General features: G+C 44.6%; 1 protein-coding gene across 5 annotated transcripts in view; it reads right to left on the reverse strand.

Moving 5' to 3' along the window:
• Positions 1-17,502, reverse strand: part of LOC103893060 (zinc finger protein 442) — a 31,093-nt gene that overhangs the window by 10,928 nt on the left and 2,663 nt on the right. For 2 of the 5 annotated variants that reach the window (XM_054539812.2, XM_054539813.2), the window contains exon 2: positions 11,441-11,559. Coding sequence is in view for 2 of the 5 variants with exons in the window: in XM_063719977.1 (XP_063576047.1) it covers positions 1,379-1,402; positions 3,362-3,418 (81 nt within the window). In the remaining 3 variants the exon portion in view is untranslated. Of the gene's footprint in view, positions 1-1,378; positions 1,403-3,361; positions 3,536-11,440; positions 11,560-17,502 lie in introns of those variants that run through there. The other 3 variants (XM_063719977.1, XM_054539814.2, XM_063719978.1) reach the window with 3 other exon arrangements.

Consider the following 17,502-nt stretch of genomic DNA (forward strand, 5'->3'; position numbering starts at 1 on the left):
TCAAGCCTGTAATCAGCACTTTGGGAGGCTGAGGTGGGAGGATCATTTGAGGCTGAGAGTTCAAGACCAGCCTGATCAACATGGAGAAACCCTATCTCTACTAAAAATACAAAATTAGCCGGGCATGGTGGTGCATGCCTATAATCCCAGCTACTCGGGAGGCTGAGGCAGGAGAATCGTTTGAAACCGGGAGGCAGAGGTTGCAGTAAGCTGAGATTGTGCCATTGCACTCCAGCCTGGGCAACAAGAGTGAAACTCCATCTCAAAAAAATAAAAAATAAAGCTAAATAGGAAAAGCACAAGTATCTATCCATTTCAGACAACAAATACCATTTAATTACTACTTTCATAATAATAAAGCATTTAGTAAATTAATAATATTTGAGTTCTTTAGCTGTTGGAAAGTCCTGTGCCACAGAATTTAGCATTAATCTGTCAAGTATACATAACAGGAATAGAACAGTTATCCACTGTCCTAAATTCTCCACCCTAAAAAGGAAAGAAACTAAAGTTTTGGTAAATCTTTATAATTCAATCAAATAACTACCACATTTTCTGTTAATATGTGTTCACTTTTTCTGCAGCCATAAAGAAAGTACGACCAAACATTTTTCCTTAGTCATACTGTCACTGTTAAGCCCTGAAATTCCATTTGAATAATCAGAGAAACTTACTTGACAGGCTCTGGGGAAAAAAAAAGTAAATGAAGGGTTTGTTTTTACAAAAATTGGAGGCTGAGGCAGCAGATCACTTGAGGTCAGGAGTTCAAGACCAGCCTGGCCAACATAGTGAAACCCCATCTCTACTAAAAATACAAAAAAAAAAAAATTAGCCAGGCGTGGTAGTGCAGGCCTGTAATCCCAGCTACTCGGGAGGCTGAGGTGGGAGGATCGTTTGAACCCAGAAGGCAGAGGTTGCAGTGAGCTGAGATCGCGCAACTGCATTCCAGCCTAGGCAACAGTGCGAGGCTCCGTCTCAAAAAAAAAAAAAAAAAAAAAGGAATAGATGGCTACATATATGACCTGTTTTCTGAAATCTAACTATTTCTGGCCTCTATGGAAATACTTTCTCTATCAATCTCTAATGATAGGATGCATCTTATAGTTAATAAAACGTTGAAGCTGAAAAGAGTATCTCTTTTCAATGTGACAACCTCAGGGATGGGCAGTGCTGACTGCAACACAAATAAGTCTAACTCAGGTGTCAGGTCATCCCATCTCCTAGGACATTACTCACCCCCATCTGCTCAGTAAAGTGCTCAGTGACCACCCCCCACCACCCCAGGAGATACTGCACTTGTGCTTTTCAGGCTCACGCACACCTGACCTGAATGGGAGATTCTTGCACAACCGGAATGAGTGGGTTCTCCAGTGCTTACATATTGTTTTCTCTCTTCATTAGTCTGAGAGTCAGGAAGGAAGAAATCATTTCTGTCTTCTTCCCCAAATATGATCATTCAACTGGCTGACCAGCCTTGTGTTCCCAAGGAATGGAAACTGGGGTTGGGGAGGAAAAAGGTGATTTTCCCAAGGGTTACCTTTTTATAGAAATGGTATACCAGAAGATTTCTCCCATCCCACCCAGGGCATCCAGCTGTTCTCTGTGAGGCCCCACCCCAACACCTCAGGCTGCTCACTGGGAGAAATGATCCAGGGGCTGATATTCACTAGACCCTCCCAGAGACAGGGCAGCTGTGTGTATCTTGGGTCAACCCCAGGCAGTTCTGAAACAGAACCAAGAAAAGACAGAGAGTGGGCTGAGAACACATCACCCCGTAAAATTTCCAAAGAGGACTCTCAATGTTGAGAAGGTATCCGTACCCAGGGGAAAGAAAGAAGGAGAGGCACAAAGGTTTTTTTGTTTGTTTGTTTATTACAGCGGAATGTCAGGTTATTCTCTGCTTCCTCACATGTGAAATGTTCAGGAACACAAATCTTTTAAGAAGCCGGCCGGGCGCGGTGGTCACACCTGTAATCCCAGCACTTTGGGAGGCCGAGTGGGGCAGATCACCTGAGGTCATGAGTTCGAGACAAGCCTGACCAACATGGTGAAACTTCGTCTCTACTAAAAATACAAAAAATTAGCCGGGTGTGGTGGTGGGTGCCTGTAATTCCAGCTACTCGGGAGGGTGAGACAGGAGAATCTCTCGAACCCGGGAGGCGGAGGTTGCGGTGAGCCGACATCGCACCATTGCACTCCAGCCTGGGCAACAAGAGCAAAACTCCATCTTAAAAAAAAAAAGAAAAGAAAAGAAAGAAAGAAAAAAAGAAGCCATCCATTGCTCTCTGAAAACAAAATGAAAATTAAAATACTGGGACTCTGAAATTTAGCACCGGTGGGGCAGTGGAGGGAGGAGTTCATGATGTTGCTGTGAATTGAGGAGGGAAAGTTAGCCTGCCTAAGGCTCTGGAAACCAAGGGAGTTATTACCACCCCTAGGAGGAGTCAGAATGAGGGAATAGGGTAGTGGATTTGAGACCCTGTTACCCTCATCTCTGAAAAACTCGAAGAGGAATCAGTCACCCTGGGAAGAAAAGAAGGGACTGGGGACCCCGCAGACCACAGCTCCTCCCGTGCAGAAACCCCACGCAAGAATCTGGATTCTGATTGCAGTTAGATATTAACCAGGTTCCCTCAGCCCCACTGCCTCTAGGGGGCCGCCTCCCTGAGAGTCAGGTCACAGAAGACGCTGACCGCAGGCTTCCCCATTGTGCCTAGGGATAAGATCTCGGAGAGCTGCTCGAGTTGCCCAAGTTCTTTCTCAGATCTTGAATTCCAACGGAAAGGCTGGCGCCAAGCAGGCTGAAAACCCCACGAGGGAACCCACTCAGCAGGAGAATGCGGTTTCTTCACCTCCCGTCCCAGGATTCGCCCGTCATTTCCCCACCAACCAGCGACCCCACACCTCAGCCGCCCCTGTCCAGATCCCTAAACACCCCCATCCCCAAACCTCTCATGGAGGCGGAACTGGGGTCTTCTCCCCTATCCCCCTGTTAAACTGTTTCTGCTACAGGCCTTGGAGTCTCGGTGCAGTGACTCGGGCCGCGAACCTGTGCCGGTTACAGCCGCACAATCTGGGGAGACGCGGGGCTGTGGGCGTGGAGCTGCCCCAGAGAGGGCGCCGGAGCCGGGGCCGCAGTCGCCGCGCAGAAACGGGGCAGGACGCCCGGGGTCCTGGCTGCCGGCCCAGCCCCCACCTCCCACCCTGCGGCCGAGGGGACCGAGGGCCGGCTGGGCCAGGGGAACTCGGGTCCACGACCCCGCATTCGCCGCGGAGACGCCTGGGTCCCGCCACAGCCGGTTCTGGCCGGTTCCAACCAGCCCTTCACCCTGCCTCAGGACGCCGGGCTCCGCACACTCACCATTTCCCAGCTTCCGCGGTATCCCGGGTTCTCCCCAAGGATCCCCGCTGCCAGCATAGGACTCAGGGTGACAGTGCCTCCCACTGACCTGCCAGGGCTTCTCTCAGCTACAGAGCCAGGAGCGGGAGCTCAGAGGGGTGTAGAAAGCTCCACCCTCCTCCCGGCAGGGCGCCTGATTGGCAGTTCCCACGAACTCGCCCCCAACACTGATTGGGTAGAGCTCCAAGTTCCGCCCCGCCCCCCACCCCCCCCGGAACTGATTGACAGAAGAAGCGATGTTACACAGCTGAGAGGAGCCAGATGAAGCGGTTCTAGACACAGCCCTTGATAGGGTGGGCTTCCTCCCTTCGCTGTGACCTGACCCCTCCCAGGGGACATTTGCATTTAAGCGGAATTTCCTGCCTGTACTCAATGGGCTCTTCCTGCTTCTTCTTGCTGGACAGGGACCCACAAGTGTGTGCTGGGAATTCGAGACTCACTGCCCAGTGGAGGCATCCCCTGGCCTCAGAGCGGTAGGGGAGCCCCAGGCCACACAAACCACACTGAAGCAGGAGGGAAGGCCTGGTGTCCTCCAGGGATCAGGAATTTAGGATGAGGCTGCTGGCTCCATGGTCAAGCCTTTCTCCCACCTTATCTCTCAATCTACTCATTCTCAGACCAGAAAATAAAAACACATCAACAATGAAATAAAATTGTTAAATGCATGGAAAATCTGGAATTATATGGCAGCAATCTTCTATAAAGGAATCAAAAGAAGGGAAAAGAAAAAACCTGAATTAGTTCAGAGAAACTGCAGCCACAGTTCAGCAGGAAATCCCCTTTCAGGAGGTTAAACATATTTTCAAGCTTAGAAGGCAGATTCTGACTCCTGAAATTGAGTCCCAGAGTGTGTAACCAGCAGCTTAGCAGCTGAGTCTCAAACCACGTTTTAAACCTTTTTTTCTGCTGCTTCTTTCCCTTTTCCTCTTTCCCCTCCCGATCTCAAGATAATAACTTCGAGATAAACTGCATAGATGTTACCTCTCATCTTAAAATATAGCCTCAGAATGTGCTGTGAACCTCCACTCCCTTTCCTTTCCCATACTACACTGCCATGCCTTATGCACATTTATTTTTATTTTTTTGGAGACGGAGTCTCACTCTGTCACCCAGGACAGACTGTAGTGGCGCAATCTTGGCTCACTGCAACCTCCGCCTCCCAAGTTGAAGCAATTCTCCTGCCTCAGCCTCCCGAGTAGCACGCTGGAATACAGCTAATTTTTTTGTATTTTAGTAGAGACAGGGTTTCACCATGTTGCCCAGGCTGGTCATAAACTCCTGAGCTCAGGCAATCCACCCGCCTCGGCCTCCCAAAGTGTTAGGATTACAGGCGTGAGCCACCACGCCTGGCCTATGCACATTTATTTACCTAAATACTTATTAAGCACACACCATGCTCTCTTATTTGGTCATATATTTCCTTAGAAGCTTCAGGGGTTGGATCTTGATAGGTACCAGGCACCTCTGGAATTCTCTCTCCAACAAAAGATTACTTCAAAGATGGAACCCACACCGAGCTGAAGAGTGACTACTGTCGGGGGAACCAGCCCCCAATATTTCAACGTAGGTTCTATTTTCCCTAAGTGTCAGCCTGTCTGAGAAATAAAGAGAAAGAGTACAAAGAGAAGAATTTTACAGCTGGGCCTCCGGGGGTGACATCACATATCGGCAGGTTCCATGATGCCCACCATGGGGCCACAAAACCAGCAAGTTTTTATTAGGGATTCTAAAAGGGGAGGCGGTGTATGAACAGGGAGTAAGTCACAAAGATCACATGCCTCAAAGGGCAATAAAAGATCACAAGGCAAAGGCAAAATTAGAATTACTGATGAGGGTCTGTGTCCTGCTGTGCACGCATTGTCTTGATAAACATCTTAACAGGAAACAGGGTTCAAGAGCAGAAAACCAGTCTGACTAGAATTTACCAGGCTGGAACTTCCCAATTCTAGTAAGCCTGAGGGCACTGCAGGAGACCAGGGCTTATTTCAGTCCTTATCTCAACTGCATTAAGACAGATACTCCCAGAGCGGCCGTCTATAGACCTACCCCCAAGGAATGCATTCCTTCCCCAGGGTCTCAATTATTATTATTATTTTTTTTTTTTTTTTGAGACAGAGTCTCATGCTCTGTCCCCCAGGCTGGAGTGCAGTGGCACGATCTCGGCTCACTGCAACCTCTGCCTCCCGGGTTCATGCTATTCTCCTGCCTCAGCCTCCCAAGTCGCTGGGACTACAGGTGCGTGCCACCACGCCCGGCTAATTTTTTGTATTTTTAGTACAGATGGGGTTTCACCATGTTAGCCAGGATGGTCTCAATCCCCTGACATTGTGATACACCTGCCTCAGCCTCCCAAAGTGCTGGGATTACAGGCGTGAGCCACCGTGCCCGGCAGGGTCTCAATTATTAATATTCCTTGCTGGGAAAAGAATTCAGCGATATTTCTCCTACTCACACGTCCGTCTATAGGCTCTCTGCAAGAAGAAAAATATGGCTTTATTCTGCCCGACCCCACAGGCAGTCAGACCTTATGGTTATCTTTCCTTGTTCCCAGAAAATCGCTGTTATTCTGTTCTTTTTCAGGGTGCACTGATTTCATATCATTCAAATACACATGTTTTACAAACAATTTGTACAGTTAATGCAATCATCACAGGGTCCTGAGGTGACATACATCCTTAGCTTACAAAGATGACAGGATTAAGAGATTAAAGTAAGATAGGCATAAGAAATTATAAAAGTATTAATTTGGGGAACTGATAAATGTCCATGAAATCTTCACAATTTATGTTCAGAGACTGCAGTAAAGACAGGCGTAAGAAATTATAAAAGTATTAATTTTGGGAACTGATAAATGTCCATGAAATCTTCCCAATTTATGTTCTTCTGCCGTGGCTTCAGCTGGTCCCTCCGTTTGGGGTCCCTTACTTCCCGCAACAGATTACAAGATTGACTGTGACTAATTTATAACCTGGCAGGATCCACGATGGAGTAGTCCCTTCACCAAATGGGACAATAATTCAAGAGGGGCAACCAGAGCAAGTCACGCCACCTGGTACCTCTAGCCCCGCTTGCCTCTTCTGCATTCCAAACCCTTTCTTTAAAAACCCCTGGGTTCTCTCCAAAAATTGAACAGTGGAATTGCTTTTTGCTCTTCCCCTGCTAGGACAGATAATAAAGAAATCTTGTTCCCTCTTATCACAACTCGTTATTATTTTGACTTTTTTCCACACGTGGTGAGCAGCCAGACCCTTTTGCCAGTTACAAGTGGGATCAGCACCTGGTGATGGGGCAGGGGCACTGAAGGATTTAGGGATGAGGGAGCTCAACTTGCCCTCCTGTGTCCTCTGCACAGTGTGGAAATGCTCTCTCCTTCAAGACTTTAAATATTAATGAATTAAATGCTCCAATCAAAAGCCAAGGCATTAGAATTTGAAAATATAAAGATTTCCCATATTTGTATGAAATACAAGTGTCACTGGAAAACTGAGTTCTTTCTCTAGTTTGTATGAGTCACAAAGAAAGAATACCTAATGGAACAAAAAAAAGGCAAGCAGGATTTATTTTCAGGCCAGAGAAGGAGAAGGGGTCAGAGTCAGCTCTTGCTCCGAAGACACTTCCTCCTCCTAGAGCTGTGGGAAGCTGGGGAATTTTAAGCAGCTAGATATGGGATGGGGACGTTTGTAATATGGGCAGAAAGGAACTTCAGATGTGCAGGCACAAATCATAAACATGTCTCTTTATACCACACACGTTCAAAAGGCCAGCCGGGTGCAGTGGCTCACGCCTGTAATCCTAGCACTTTGGGAGGCCGAGGTGGGTGGATCACCTGAGGTTGGGAGTTTGAAACCAGCCTGACCAACATGGAGAAACCCCATCTCTACTAAAAATATGAAATTAGCCAGGCGTGGTGGCGCACGCCTATAATCCCAGCTACTTGGGAGGCTGAGGCAAGAGAATCACTTGAACCCGGGAGGCAGGGGTTGCAGTGAGCACTCCAGCCTGGGCAACAAGAGCGAAACTCCATCTCAAAACAAAACAACAGGCCAGGTGCGGTGGCTTACACCTGTAATCCCAGCACTTTGGGAGGCTGAGGCGGGTGGATCACGAGGTCAGGAGATAGAGACCATCCTGGGTAACATAGTGAAACCCCATCTCTACTAAAAAAATAAAATAAAATAAAAATTAGCTGGTCATGGTGGCGCATGCCTGTAATCCCAGCTACTCGGGAGGCTGAGGCAGGAGAATCACTTGAACCCAGGAGGCAGAGGTTGCAGTGAGCTGAGATCATGTTACTGCACTCCAGCCTGGCAACAAAGCTAGATTCCATCTAAAAACAAAAACAAAAAAACAAAACAAAAAAAACACAACGAGAAAGCTGCCATGACTTTCTTCTATGGGTGGGGATTTTCATCTTACAATAAGGTATCAATGATCTAAACCAGCAGTTCCTAACCTTTTTGGCACAGGGACTAGGTTTCTTAGAAGATAATTTTTCCATGTACTGGAATGGGGATGGTTTTGGGGTGATTCAAGTACATTTATTCTGAACTTAAATATTATTACATTGTAATATATAATGATGTAATTGTACAGCTCGCCATAATATAGAATCAGTGGGAGCCCTGAGCTTGTTTTCCTGCAACTAGATGGTCCCATCTGGGGGTGATGGGAGACAGTGACAGATCTTCCAGAATCTCATAAGGTGCATGCAACCTGGATCCCTCACGTGCGCAGCTCACAATAGGGTTCGTGCTCCTATGAGAATCTAATGCTGCCTCTGTTCTGACAGAAGGCAGAGCTCAGGTAGTAATGTGAGTGATGGGAAGTGGCTGTAAATACAGGTAAAGCTTTGCTCACTCGCCCGCTGCTCACCTTCTGCTGTGTGGCCTAGCTCCTAACAGGCCACGATCTGGTACCGATCCATGGCCCAGGGATTGGGGATCCCTGATCTAAAGGCGACAAAGGGTCACTGGTTCTGGTTTACTATGGTTTTGAGCAGGCCTTATCTTATTCTGATAATTGGCAAAGGGTCCTGAAGCTCCCAGGCCATCTGGAGTCCTAGTAAGCTAGCATACCTAAAGATAAACAGACTAGGAAAAAAAAGTTATCCACTTTTTCAGAAAATAATTAGTGGCTGGGAATGGTGGCTCACGCCTGTAATCCCAGCACCTTGGAAGGCCGAGGCGGGTGAATCACGAGGTCAAGAGTTCAAGATCAGCCTGGCCAACATGGTGAGACCCCGTCTCTACTAAAAATACAAAAATTATCTGGGTGTGGTGGTGGATGCCTGTAATCCCAGCTACTCGGGAGGCTGAGGCAGGAGAATCGCTTGAACCCGGAAGGCGGAGGATGCAGTGAGCCGAGACCGCACCATTGCACTCCAGCCTGGGCAACAGAGTGAGACTCCGTCTCAAAAAAAAAAAGAAAGAAAGAAAAGAAAAAGAAAATAATTAGCCATTTCAGCTGTTTTGCTTTCTCAGCTATTTTTCCAGGACTGGCCCAGTAACAAATGTACCAGATATAAAGGCATTATGAACTGGAAGCTGGAACCCACGGCTAAAAAGAAAGAAGCCAAACATCAAGTGTAATTCAGTGAAATAAAATCTTGAATCAACTTGTGAAAATTGCAGTGTTTCCTGACAAGACAAATGGGCAAGTTTGAAGAAAAAAAAATGATGTCTGATTATAACTAATGAATAAATGATATTCATGCCTTTAAAAATTACACACACATGCACACACACACACTCACAATCTATTATCACAAGACTCTGTTCTCTCTCTGAAGGATCAACTATCTTTCTGTAAGATGCTTCATCAAACTTTCACATTAACTGCCTTTGGAGTAATATTATATACTTACTTTTTCCTAGACAGTTGTGAAAACAGGGTGCAGTGGGTCAAAGGTGGTGTCAGGGGTTTATGTACAGATTTTGCATATTTTTACAAATTGCAGCAATTAACTAGTTCATTACTGTGTTGATTTAAATTCTTACAAAAGCTTCCAGACAAAAATAAACACTCATATAACCATGAGGAAAAAATTCAGAATAGAATAGAGTCCAGAAATAAGGCCACACACCTATGACCATCTGATCTTGGACAAAGCTGACAAAAACAAGCAATGGGGAAAAGACTCCCTATTCAATAAATGGTTCTGGGTTAACTGGCTAGCCATAGGCAGAAGACTGAAGCTGGACCCCTTCCTTACACCATACACAAAAATCAACTCAGGATGGATAAAGACTTAAATGTAAAACCTCAAACTATAAACACCCTGGAAGAAAACCTAGGCAATACCATCCTGTACACAGGAACAGGCAAAGATTTCATGGCAAAGACAACAAAAGCAATTGCAACAAAAGAAAAAATTGACAAGTGGGATCTAATTAAATTTAAGAGCTTCTGCACGGCAAAAGAACTAGCAACAGAGTAAACAGACAACCTACAAAATGGGAGAAAACATCTTCAAATTATACATCTGACAAAGGTCCAATATCCACCACCTATAAGAAACAAAGAAATTTACAAGAGAAAAACAAACAACAGCATTAAAAAATAGTCAAAGGAAATGAAGAGACATTTTCCCAAAGAAGACATACATGGAGAGGCCAGGGGTGAGGCTCACACCTGTAATCCCAGCACTTTGGGAGGCCAAGGTGGGCGGATCACCTGAGGTCAGGAGTTTGAGACCAGCCTGGCCAACATGGTGAAACCCCATCTCTACTAAAAATACAAAAAAATTAGCCAGGCATGGTGGCAGGCTCCTGTAATCCCAGCTACTTGGGAGGCTGAGGCAGGAGAATCGCTTGAACCTAGGAGGTGGAGGTTGCAGTGAGCCCAGATAGCGCCACTGCACTCCAGCCTAGGTGACAAGAGCGAGACTCCATCTCAAAAAAAAAAAAAAAAAAGAGAGAAAAGAAAAAAAAAGAGAAAAAAGAAATAACACTTCAATCAATGCAATCATCTAGAGGAATATAAAAGACAAATTTTTATTAACTGATTTCACCAAAAAACACTACCTATTCAACTCATGAATTTATGTGTCAAGAGAACTTATTTACAGAATTCTCACCTCGATTTGCCTTTTTCTGAAAGTAAGACATAGGAATCCATAGTCCAGATCCACTTTAAGCAGGAGGCACTGATAAGGACAATAGAGTTATACCTTTTATGACAATTCTTTGATGATCCAAATTTTCTGGCACATTTTGCATGAGTGAATTTGGATCTGAGTTTTTTTTCTTTTTTTTTTTTTTTTTGGAGACGGTGTCTTGCTCTGTTGCCTAGGATAGAGTACAGTGGCACGATCTCAACTCACTGCTACCTCTGCCTCCGGGGTTCAAGCAATTCTTCTGCCTCAGCCTCCCGAGTAGCTGGGACTATAGGCACATGCCACCATGCCCAGGTAATTTTTGTATTTTTAGTAGAGACAGGGTTTCACCATGTTGGCCAGGATGGTCTTGATCTCCTGACCTCGTGATCTGCCCGCCTTGGCCTCCCAAAGTGCTGGGATTACAGGTGTCAGCTACCACACCCGGCTGGATCTGAGTTTTCTAAATTACATTTATAGCATATCTGGCCAGTGTGAGTTATGATAAGGAATCGTCAATCTACCAAAGTTGCATTAATATATATATCCATGGAGGTGACACTTACGTCAATTGACACTTACATCATTTCATCAGGAAACACAGACAGATGCTGCACATGAAATTAGCCCTAGGCTGGACGCAGTGAGTGGCTCACGCCTGTAATCCCAGCACTTTGGGAGGCCACAGTGGGTGGATTGCTTGAGTTAAGGAGTTGGAGACCAGCCTGGGCAACATGGCAAAACCCTGCCTTTACCAAAAACAAAAAAAATTAGCCAGGCATGGTGGTGCACACCTATAGTCCCAGCTACTTGGGAGGCTGAGGTGGGAGGATCACTTGAGCCCAGGAGGCAGAGGGTGCAGTGAGCCATGATCCCCCAATTACACTCCAGCCTGGGTGACAGAGTAAGACTCTGTCTTTAAAAATAAAAGAAAGAAAGGCTTTTACCTGAGCGCAAGATGGGTCACCAGCTGTACTGGAGCCACCGGTTCTCACTCTTGTCGCATCTGTTCAAACCAGCATGGTCTGATCCGGAAACATGGTCTCAATATGTGCCACCAGTGTTTCTGTAAGTATGCGAAGGATATAGGCTTCATTAAGTTGGACTAAATGACCTTCCTTCAAAGGATTATCCAAGGCATCTACCCAACGAAAAACCAGGATAGTTCTTTGTATATAAAATAAACATTTTTTAAAAACCTTCAAAAAAAAAAAAAAGAAATTAGCCCTATTCCTCAGAAATTTATATATTTTTGCAAGAAATGTGATTGTAATTCAATAGCATACAGTACATGTTATTGTAAATGCAGTATACGTTTACTCCATAAGTAGGAAATTCACTCCTTCCCAAGTTTTAATAGTTTTCTAATACTTTTAAATGTTTTGTCTTTAGTTTCCCAACCAAATGTGGCTATCATATCTAAACACAATAATTTTTCCATCCTAGTTTTTATATTGTTTATTGATTTTTGACTGTAAAATAAGTTTTATAGACTACTGTAATGGTGAGAGGAATGAAATGGAACTTTTTTTTTTTTTTGAGACATGGTCTCACTCTGTTGCCCAGGTTGGAGTAAAGTGTTGCAATCATGACTCACTATACCCTTGACCTCCTGGGCTCAAGTAATCCTCCCGCCTCAGCCACCTGGGTAGTTGGGATTACAGTTTAAAAACACCATGTCTAGTTAATTTTAAAATTTTTTCTGGAGACGGGGTGTCACTATGTTGCCCAGGCTGGTCTTGAATTCCTGGGCTCAAGTTATCATCCCGCTTTGGCCTTCCAAGGTGCTGGGATTACAGGCATGAGCCACTGTGCCTGGCTATGTTTGCTTTTGTTAGTTTATGATCCTCCTTTCAGTGGGAAGCCTGTCACACAACAGTTTCTCATCATGCTGTGCTCTGAAACATACCTTAACCAAGAATCCTACATCAAGCAAAGCTCATGTTTAAAATGAAAGACAAAACAATGACTTTTTCAAGAATAAAAACATACATATTGAGACAATTTGTTCCTACCACACCAAACCTACAAGAAAGATGAAAGAAAGTCCTTATGTCTGAAACCAAAGGATGGCAAAATCCGCAAGAAAAGAGAGAGAGCACCATTAAAGATCATTATATGAATATAAAATCCAGACTAAATGTATATTTCCTCACCTTTCTTCTCCTCATGGATTTACAAAGCAACTGTGTAAAATAATAACTAGTTGGTGAATTCTTGGGCCTAGAACACATAAAAATGTAATGTACGTTTTATATTTACAAATAACACTGTCAAAACCGGAGCTAACTAAATGACTACCAAGGGGAAAGCAATAATTATAAGAAAGTACTGTTGGATGTGCAACCCTAAGAGTTGTTACACATGAAACGAACACATGAAACGAAGCAAAAATATAATAGAGCTATACAGGATAAATATATTTTTGTTTTTGTTTTTTTTTTTGAGATGGAGTTTTGCTCGTTTCCCAGGCTGGAGTGCAATGGTGCGATCTCAGCTCACTGCAACCTCCGCCTCCTGGGTTCGAGCAATTCTCCTGCCTCAGCCTCCCAAGTAGCTGGGATTACAGGCATGCGCCAACAAGCCCAGCTAATTTTTGTATTTTTAGTAGAGATGGGGTATTACCATGTTGGTCAGGCTGGTCTCAAACTCCTGACCTCAGATGATCCACCCGCCTCGGCCTCTCAAAGTGCTGGGATTCACAGGTGTTAGCCACCGCGCCCGGTGGATAAATACGTTTTTTACATCACCAGAATTTATCCATAAATCACTGGAAAACTGCCCCTGATTGTGATATTATCATTTACATGATAAACATTCGAATAATCACTACAAAATCTCACAAGTATAACAAAAAATAGATCATCCCCTACATTGCGAAGACATATTATGTGAAATCAGAATTTACTGTCCTTCCTTAATTAAACATTGACTCTACATCCATTCCATAAGATCATGGCCCCAAGACTTCCTGCATTCATCCAACTTGGAAATTTCCATGTTATATCGCTTATTTCTCTCTCTCTTTTTTTTTTTTTAGACGAAGTCTTGCTCTTGTCGCCCAGGCTGGAGTGCAATGGTGTGATCTCAGCTCACTGGAACCTCTGCCTCCCAGGTTCAAGCAATTCTCCTGCCTCAGCCTCCCGAGTAGCTGGGATTACAGACACCTGCCACCACGCCCAGCTAATTTTTTAATTTTTAGTAGAGACGGGGTTTCACCATGTTGGTCAGGCTGGTCTCGAACTCCTGACCTCAGGCGATCTGCCCACCTTGGCCTCCCAAAGTGCTGGGATTACAGGCATGAGCCACTGCGCCCAGTCACATATCTCTTTTTCAACATTGACTCTGCTATTAAAATCAGAAAATTATTTCTTGTGCAGATCATGATCTCTTTCCATCCATTTCTTGAACTTGCAGCCCAGGAACAGAATTACAAGTCAATTATCTCTAAGTTTGCATTGTATTTTCTCAATTTTCTATATTTCAAAGAGTCCATATCTGGAAGAAAGTGGGAGGAATTAGGTGAGCTGACTATATTTTTCTTTATATGAATGGCCCATTTCACTTAGCACAATATCTGCAAGGTTCACCCACGCTGTAGCATATGTCACATTTTCCTTCCTTGAAGACTGACCAATGTTCCATTGTATGCATATAGCACCATCTGTCAATAAACATGATGGCTGCTTTCACAGTTTACCTGTTAGTAAATTATGCTGCTATTAATATGGGTTTACTTTCTTTGAGACCCTTCTTGTAAAAGTATTTCTTTACATGGCCTAGTCCATTTGTCCCCCTTGGAAAAACATTTGAGACCTTCTGCCTGCCACCAACCCTCTCCGATGAGGGCCCACCAGGCTTCACGGAAGGCCAGAAAGAAAATGCTCTATGCACACCTGGCACATAAAACCATTCTTACCTCTTTGAGACCCTTCTTTTAATAATTTTGGGTAGATTCCAGAAAGCAGAAATGACAGATCATTTGCTGTTTCAATTTTGGATTTCTTTATGTTCTATCATACAGTTTTCAACAGTGGTTGTACTATTTTGCATTCCCACAGTGTACAATCTGTGTGTCATTGTGAGTTTGTTTGTTTTGAGACCGAGTCTCACTCTGTCGCCAGGCTGGAATGCAGTGGCACAATCTCAGCTCACTGCAACCTCTGCCTCCCAGGTTCAAGCGATTCTTCTGCCTCAGCCTCCCGAGTAGCTGGGACTACAGGCGTGTGCCACCACACCCAGCTAATTTTTGTATTTTTAGTAGAAATGGGGTTTCACCATGTTGGCCAGGATGGTCTCGATCTCTTGACCTCGTGATTCACCTGCCTCGGCCTCCCAAAGTGCTGGGATTACAGGCGTGAGCCACCATGCCTGGCTGTCATTGTGGCTTTGATTTGCATGTCCCTCATGATGAGTGATGCTAAAGATCTTTATGTAACTATTGTCTATTTGTATATGCTCATTAGAGTAAGTCCTTTACCTATTTTTTAATGGGATTGTGTTTTACACAGCTTGGGCTACTAAAACAAAATACTAATATAAATACTAATCTATACCCCCATTGAATGGTCCTAGCACACTTGTCAAAAATTATTGGACTTGAATTGCAAAGACACATTTCTGTGCTGTTTATTTTGCTGCACTAGTCTACTTCTATGTCATTATGTTAGTACCAAACTTTTTTTTTTTTTTTTTTTGAGACGGAGTCTCGCTTTGTCACCTGGAGTACAGTGGCACAATCTCAGCTCACTGCAACCTCCGCCTCCCGGGTTCAAGTGATTCTCTTGCCTCAGCCTCCCAAGTAGCTGGAATTATAGGCATGTGCCACCATGTCTAGCTAATTTTTGTATTTTTAGTAGAGACAGGGTTTCACCATGTTGACCAGGATGGTCTCCATCTCCTGACATCATGATTCGCCCGCCTCGGCTTCCCAAAGTGCTGGGATTGCAGGCATGAGCCACCGTGCCTGGCCCAAACTTTTTATTAGCATAGATTTGCAGTTAAGTTTTGAAATCCAGAAGTTAGAGCCTACTAACCTAGTTCTTGTTTTTCAAGACTGTTTTGTCTATTCAGAGGCCCTTGAGATGCCAAATGTAAAAAATGAAAAAATGGGGAAAAATGGTTCCTAGAAATAAATCAAGAGGTCAAAACTATAACTAAAAGGACAGCAGAGAGTAAAAAGTGCTATTATTCAATGAGAAGTAAGAATCTTAGATTCTTAGAAAAGGGGCATTTAACTTTGGAAAGTAGGCTCAGTAAGAACAAACTAAGCATTCGCACACAAAAACAGAAAAACAGAAAAGAAAATGAAGTTCCTGGAAGTGTTAGAGCTGCTCCTATAATGGTGAAAATGATCCTTCTGGATCATGATAAACTGAATATAAGGAATTAGAAAGCATTAAGAGTGTGGCTAGAGGACATGTCACAGAACCACATCTCTATTGGTAGTAAAATGATACATGAAAAAAATTAGCCTCTATAAGCACCACTGTGAGACAGTTGAGAAGAGCAAGAGGAAGGAGTTTCAGGCCCATGAAGTCTAGCTGGGTCAGCTAGGCAAAGCACTACAGACATAAGAACTTAAGGACCACAGGAGAATTGACACTGGGTGGTGACAAGGTGGGAGGATCTCTTGAGCCCAGGAGTTCAAGACCAGCCTGGGTAACAGCAAGACTCCATCTCTACAAAAAATTTAAAAATTAACTGGGTGTGGTCATATGCACCTGCAGTCCTAGCTACTCAGGAGATTGAGGTAGGAGGACTGCTTGACCTGAAGAGTTGAGGCTGCAGTGAGCTATGATCATGCCACTACACTCCAGCCTGGGCAACAGAGCGAGATCATGTCTCTTTAAAAAACAAAACAAAAAAAATCCCAAGGCGGGGCGCCCCGTGGCTCACGCCTGTAATTCCAGCACTTTGGAAGGCCGAGGTGGGCGGATCATGAGGTCAGGAGATCGAGACCATCCTGCTTAACATAGTGAAACCCCGTCTCTACTAAAAATACAAAAAAAAATTAGCCAGGCGTGGACACAGGCGCCTGTAGTCCCAGCTACTTGGGAGGCTGAGGCAGGAGAATGGCGTGAACCCGGGAGGCGGAGGTTGCAGTGAGCCGAGATCGCACCACTGCACTGCAGCCTGGGCCACAGAGCAAGACTCCGTCTCAAAAAACAAACAAACAGTGTCAAGCAATCCCTGGAGTTCAAGACCAGGAAAGATCACCTTACTCTGGTGCTATGTGGCAATGCATCGGGTCACAAGAATAAGCCAGCCTTATCTACTGAGCAAACAATCACTAGATTCTCTAAAACAAAAGCAAAACTTTGTTGCCTGTGTGCCAGCAAGAACACAAGAAGGCTTGAATCTACCAATGCTTCATTCCTGAAGTGAAAAACTACCTTGAAGAAAAGGGGATGCCACTCAAGAGCCTCCTCATAATTGACAATACTCCTGGCCATCTCTTTACGCTGATAAAAAATGTGGAAGTGATGTTCCTGCCTCCTAAAACTACATCACTGCTACAACCACTTAATCAAGGCATCAGGAAGATTAAGGTGACTTTCTCCTTTCTCACCTGTAGGAGGATTCATGTTGTCTTTTTATTTTTTTAGAGATGGAATCTATGTTGCTCAGGCTGGTCTCAAACTCCCGGGCTCAAGAGATTCTCTTGCCTTGGCCTCCCAAAGCACTGGGATTACAGGGGTGAGCCACTGCGCCTGGCCCAAACTCATGTTGTCCTGATGCTACCCATGACTGTACTATAGTGGATTTATGGAAGAGCTTCACAACTGCAGATGCCATTGTGCATATGACAGAGGGTGTAGATGTCCTAAAGGTCAAGACAGCCAAAGCATGCTGGAAGCCATTATGGAGTGTGGGAGTCAACGATTTCAGGGTCTTCTCAAGTATTGATACGGTAGTCAGGAATATCCCAAATGTTACAAGGCAAGTTAGTGGGGAAGATTATCTCTGACTGGACTGAAGACAATCTTGAGGAAAGCATAGAAGAGCA

This window comes from Pongo abelii, chromosome 20 (genome assembly GCF_028885655.2).
Source record: "Pongo abelii isolate AG06213 chromosome 20, NHGRI_mPonAbe1-v2.0_pri, whole genome shotgun sequence".
Classification (NCBI taxonomy): Eukaryota; Metazoa; Chordata; class Mammalia; order Primates; family Hominidae; genus Pongo; species Pongo abelii.